This window comes from Musa acuminata, chromosome BXJ1-11 (genome assembly GCF_036884655.1).
Source record: "Musa acuminata AAA Group cultivar baxijiao chromosome BXJ1-11, Cavendish_Baxijiao_AAA, whole genome shotgun sequence".
Classification (NCBI taxonomy): domain Eukaryota; kingdom Viridiplantae; phylum Streptophyta; class Magnoliopsida; order Zingiberales; family Musaceae; genus Musa; species Musa acuminata.
This window is the reverse complement of record NC_088337.1, coordinates 12,560,455-12,565,674: the sequence shown is the minus strand read 5'-3', so window position 1 is coordinate 12,565,674 and position 5,220 is coordinate 12,560,455. Positions and strand designations below refer to the sequence as shown.

Below are 5,220 nucleotides of genomic sequence, written 5' to 3'. Positions count from 1 at the left end.
ATATAATTTTAATTAATTAAGGATGTTGTGGCTAATTCTTAATTAATTAAGATTATATAGATCACTAGACATTTTAAACATAAAAAATTTGCTCATAAGCATAATTTAATATAACTAAATATGCATACATAATATGAGCATTTTACCAACTAAAATGTTGAAAATGATATTTCCTTATGATTTTCAATAAAAATATATCAAGAAGTTTCCAAGAAGAAACCAAAATCAAATCATTTTCATGGCATAAAAAATGAAAACTCTTTCGTATCAAGGTAGAGGTCAAAAGGCTCTGATACCAAATGTAAGAAATCACTGAAACCAACTTATGTTTCTAAATCATTATAATATAAACATAATAAAAACTGATGCGGAAACAAAATAGCGTACCTTCAGCTATTGTCGCTAAGAATTTCTACAGAGGTTTCTTCTTGAACTTTGGTACTTCTCGGCTCAGAACTCTCGCTTTAGATGGTGTAGGAAAGCCTTTCGCTTCAAAGAAATGATTAAACCCAAGACCAAAATTCTTATATATATAGATGTTCTCCCATCAAGAACATTTATTATCACCAAATCATAACGTTCAAGAATTAATTCAAATTTGTAACGTTTGGACAATAATTAAGAACTTTAATTATATTAAATATTTAATTTAATAATAATGATTTCATGTATAAAGAATAAAAAAATTAAAATTATTTAAATTCCTGATAATGAATTATGAATGATAATGAGAACAGTTATATTATTATTAAATTAAATATTTAATAAAAACGGTTACAGTCCATTCCCACGGTCAAGAGTGTGTAGTCAAGCTAGATTATGCATGTATCTTAGGAAAGAAAGGAAAGATTGGAGGACGCGTGATAGGGTGGTCAGGGGAGCGTTAGGATGAGCATGACAACACAAAACCGCTTGACTCGCGTCGCCCCTCTGCGGCGCCCACAGTCACGCCCCGAAACCACAAACCTCCTCTTGTGTCACTTCCACAAAACCAGGAGTGTCAACAGCGAGCGAGAGAGAGAGAGAGAGAGGTGACTTTTCGTTATCTTTTACTTTCCTCTCTGTGACATTGGCTCCATCTGTAAGAGAGAGAGAGAGAGGGGGGGGAGGGGGTGGACAGAAAATGAGTTGTGCTGCTTTTTATCTCTTCTAACCCTCTCTCTCTCTCTCTCTCTCTCTCTCTCGCTCTGGAACTTTCCATCTTTTTGTGGCTGGGGGCGTTCCAGGTTCTATGCGGCGATACCGACGCAGGGGGTCGTGAGCCGAACGTGGATGCCACGCGCTGAGATGCCATTCACGCCGGATTTGGACCCGTTTCCACGCCTTGCATCCTGCGTCGCCACGTCTCTTCCTTTGTTTCCGGTGCGTGAGAGAGAGGCATCGGGTGCGGTGGTGGATTCCCAGCTCCAATGGACGCGGAGACGTAAGAGTGCGGAAAGCACGCGGACGGCAGCCCGCTGCTTTCTTTATTTTTCGTGTAATGTGCACCGAACCTGCTTTCCTACTGTGGAAACCACTGGCCAAAACCCAATGCCCCTCCCTCCTATATATTCCTCCTTCTACGCCCTTCTCTCTCCTGCAGTCATATCAACCTCCCCTCCTCCCTCCCCATCTCTCCTTCAGCCGGTTGAGAGTGGTTCGATCACACTGCAGCTGCAGGGTAGCGGAAGATAGATAGCAGCATGAGGATGAGCTGTAACGGGTGCAGGGTGCTGCGCAAAGGGTGCAGCGATGACTGCAGCATCCGGCCATGCCTTGAGTGGATCAGGAACCCGGAGTCGCAGGCCAATGCCACCGTCTTCCTCGCCAAGTTCTACGGCCGCGCCGGCCTCATGAACCTCATCAACGCCGGCCCCGAACACCTCCGCCCTGGTAACCCACACACCCGCGTCCGACGCCTCGTCTTCTTGATAACGTCTTGTCTCCATGCTGATTCGTCGTTGTGGTTCGTGCTTTGGAGCAGCTATATTCCGATCCCTACTCTACGAGGCGTGCGGGCGGATCGTGAACCCAATCTATGGTTCTGTCGGGCTGCTGTGGTCCGGCAGCTGGCAGCTCTGCCAGGCCGCTATGGAGTCGGTGCTCAAGGGTTCTCCCATCGTTCAAATCCCTTCCGAGGCCGCCGCGGCCACGCCGGTGCCGCCGCTCAAAGCCTACGACATTCGCCACGTCGCCAAGGACGCCGAGCTCCACAAGGTCAACAACAACCGGACACGGTTCAAGCGGCCCGGCGCCAAGCCGCACCCTTCGCCGACCGCACCGGTCGAGCCCGCCGAGCAGCCAGAGCCCGCTGGGGCCGACCTCAGCCACGAGTCGGCCGCCAGCCACGCGTCCCAGCCCAACGCTGGCGGCAGCGGCGGGGACGGTGACGGCAGGGAGAACGAGAGCGTGTTCTCGGCGGATGCAGCGTCGCACGTGAGCCAGGGCGAGCTGAGCCCGGCCGAGGAGGGCGAGGTGGGGTTGGAGCTCACCCTCGGGCTGGAGCCCGGGCTGAGGCCCGACCGCGCGATCCGGCCGGCGGGGGACTCTCGGTGCGACGTCAGCCGCTTGAATGCGGACACGTGCAAGGTCGACCTTTGCCTGCAGCTGTCTGTGGCGTAAAAAGGGAAGCTTTCAGCACCAGGATGAGACGGAGACAACGCGAATGAAAGTTTTGATGTTCTTGAGACGTCATTTAATGAACTAAACGTAATCAATCACAATTATCTCCCGCCTTTCCTCTCTTTTCATCTGCTTCCTTCTTTGCTCCTTGTAGTGTAGTTTCCTCACTTTTACATAAGAAATCGAGTTCAGAATCTTGCGGTCTAACTGTTAAGGATTTTATCTGTTAGATTAGCTGATACTTTCAAAAATACGTTTGATAAGTTTTTGAATCTTAAACATTTGATAATTCGATAAGTAAATTTGAAATATTATCATCAGATTAATGATTCAGAAGGTACGAACTTTGATCCAACACTAACTTGCTTATTAACGCGTGTAAACAAATGATGAACAGATGACTCAATTTATGATCTTTCCAATTGGCATATTTATAATAAGAAAAAAAAAGAAACATGCTATATAAGCGCGGGAGAGAGAGAAAGAGAGCGCGCAAGATTGTCCTTCGTGAATTGGGAGGAGTATGGGGAGTGGATAGATTTGGAAAAGGCTGGCATGGGGGGAGGGTGGATTAATTTGGAAGCAGCGGCGACCTAGGATTACCCTTCTATGGCTCATCAGAAAGGCGACTGGCGACATACGAGGAACGGTGGGGAAGACACAGCAGAACAACGGGCGACTGGATGACAACAAAAAGCTTGGAACTCGATACAGTATCATGCTATCATTACTGACCAGTGTGCGACCTGAAGACTTTAAAGAGGAGAGGCTCATAAAAAGGTTCACCGCTGTGTCAGGGATAAGGAGGAGACTGCAGTGGGGTGTGTGTGGATAAGGAAGAGAGCTTGCTGTAGCTAAGGACAAAAATGATGGTCTCAAGGCTCTTCGGGAACGGGACTCCTTTTCCCCCCCCCTCGAACCTCTTTCTGACGTCCATTTACGTTGGTGTGCTTCCGAACGGTGAATTCATCCACTGTTTGTTTGGACTGTTGTATTGGCAACTTCAATTGTTAGGGTTTCACGGTGACTCTTCACATCCAATCCATCATTTGCTTGTTTCTGAACAACTCTATTGTTTTTCTAATAGCAAGTGGCAAATGATGTCGGTACCACTGGACTGCAAACCAAGGGGAGCAGTCAATGGAATGTCTCGTGATTTGGCCATCAGTTTCTGAAAGCAGCATGCTTGTTTGAAACCATCTCTGGCCAGAACACTGTTCCAGGAAAACCTGGGGAATGAGCAGTGCAAAGGAACATGGAAAAGCTAGCAGCCTCCACTTGTTGACACTGTAGGCGGCAGTGACTGCACCATTTATCGTTCATGGACAAGTTGCACCAAGGCAGCGCAGGTAGCAGAAATCTATGGCAATCTTGGTTCTGTATCCTATAAATCATTCTGCAAATTGTGATGAAACAATCAACCGACACATTCGTTCCTTACAGAGCCAAAAATTCATGTGGTATATTGTCTAGATAATAGCAAATAACCAAGTGCTAAATGATCACATCTCCTGGTTTCCTGCATAGTTCCCATCTGTGCAAAGCATCTCTCTTGAAGCAGTAGGTGTAAGTTGACAAAAAAATACTGTAGTAATATGTTGGTCTTATCTTCCAAACGTTCCTTCTTACAGTAGAAACTTGGGAAATGAGACTTTGCTCTCGTTCCTTTCTTTCCCAACTTGTTTACACCAACTTGCAAAATTGCTATCAACTTAATTTTGATGCAGCTTTCGGTGGAATGTGAGATTCCTATTAGGCATTCCAAGAAAAATGAACTAAGAGATGATATATATACTAGCATTACTACAATACTTGTCCAAACATCAACATTACGAAGGACAAACACTGCAAATACTTGAATTTTCTTTACCAAGAAACAGAAGTATTATGTGAATTCCTAATTCGATTAGGATGTGACCTAAGACATGACTTGCACCCTGATAGGTTGAGGATAGGACTGAATGATTCTGGTAATATGATGAACTTGGCAGCAGTAATAAACAGTATCTGAAGCAACTAAACAGAAACAGACAATCAAACAATGTTTTTGTTTTGATGCACTTGGCAAATTTAGTAACCTAGATTTGGTATCCTAGGATAATTATAATATTGATGTTTGAGTATATTAATGCTTCAGGTAGCATATGAATCCACAAGTCCAGATGTGTAGGATAAAAACTATGATATTGTGGATCCAACTTTTGCTTGCTTTGTTGCTTGTTAGATTATAATACTGACAACTTTATCTTTCCTTCCATATTACTGTATCAACCTTGTAGAACATTATAGAAGAAGTTTCTTAATCATGTTATTCCTCGCTTTAATTAATGGCGTGTGCCAGCCACATTTCATCTCTTTGTGATCTTTAGAAAACTTGGCTTATATATTATACAATCTTAACAAAATCAAGATCCAAAATTTGGGAGGGTAAAGTGATCATTCAACCTTCCTACACAACAGGCAAACTATGTTTGGGGGGTTCATCTACCTCTGCTAATGAATTAGCTTGCAACTTGTCTGTGATTGAGCACTCACCAAGAGTTTGTGCATAAAGAATGCCAAGTTGCCATCTCTCACCTACAAGCATTTAGCTCAGTCTCATTGTTTTATCTCCTTGAG

General features: G+C 44.6%; 1 protein-coding gene across 1 annotated transcript; it reads left to right on the top strand.

Annotated features, from left to right (window-relative positions):
* The first annotated feature begins 1,475 nt into the window (after positions 1-1,475).
* Positions 1,476-2,808, top strand: LOC135596594 (LOB domain-containing protein 40-like). The gene is made up of 2 exons (XM_065088654.1): positions 1,476-1,872; positions 1,964-2,808. Exons 1-2 carry the CDS (start codon positions 1,683-1,685, stop codon positions 2,599-2,601), a joined length of 828 nt encoding a protein of 275 aa, XP_064944726.1. The 5' UTR covers positions 1,476-1,682; the 3' UTR covers positions 2,602-2,808.
* Positions 2,809-5,220: the final 2,412 nt, after the last annotated feature.

What these genes read in the sequence shown, in the direction of transcription:
- LOC135596594 (XM_065088654.1), top strand. Translation starts at nt 1,683, where the DNA reads ATGAGGATGAGCTGTAACGGGTGCAGGGTGCTGCGCAAAGGGTGCAGC. An exon ending in CCCCGAACACCTCCGCCCTG is followed by an intron (nt 1,873 to 1,963) that starts GTAACCCACACA and finishes GCTTTGGAGCAG; the next exon opens with CTATATTCCGATCCCTACTC.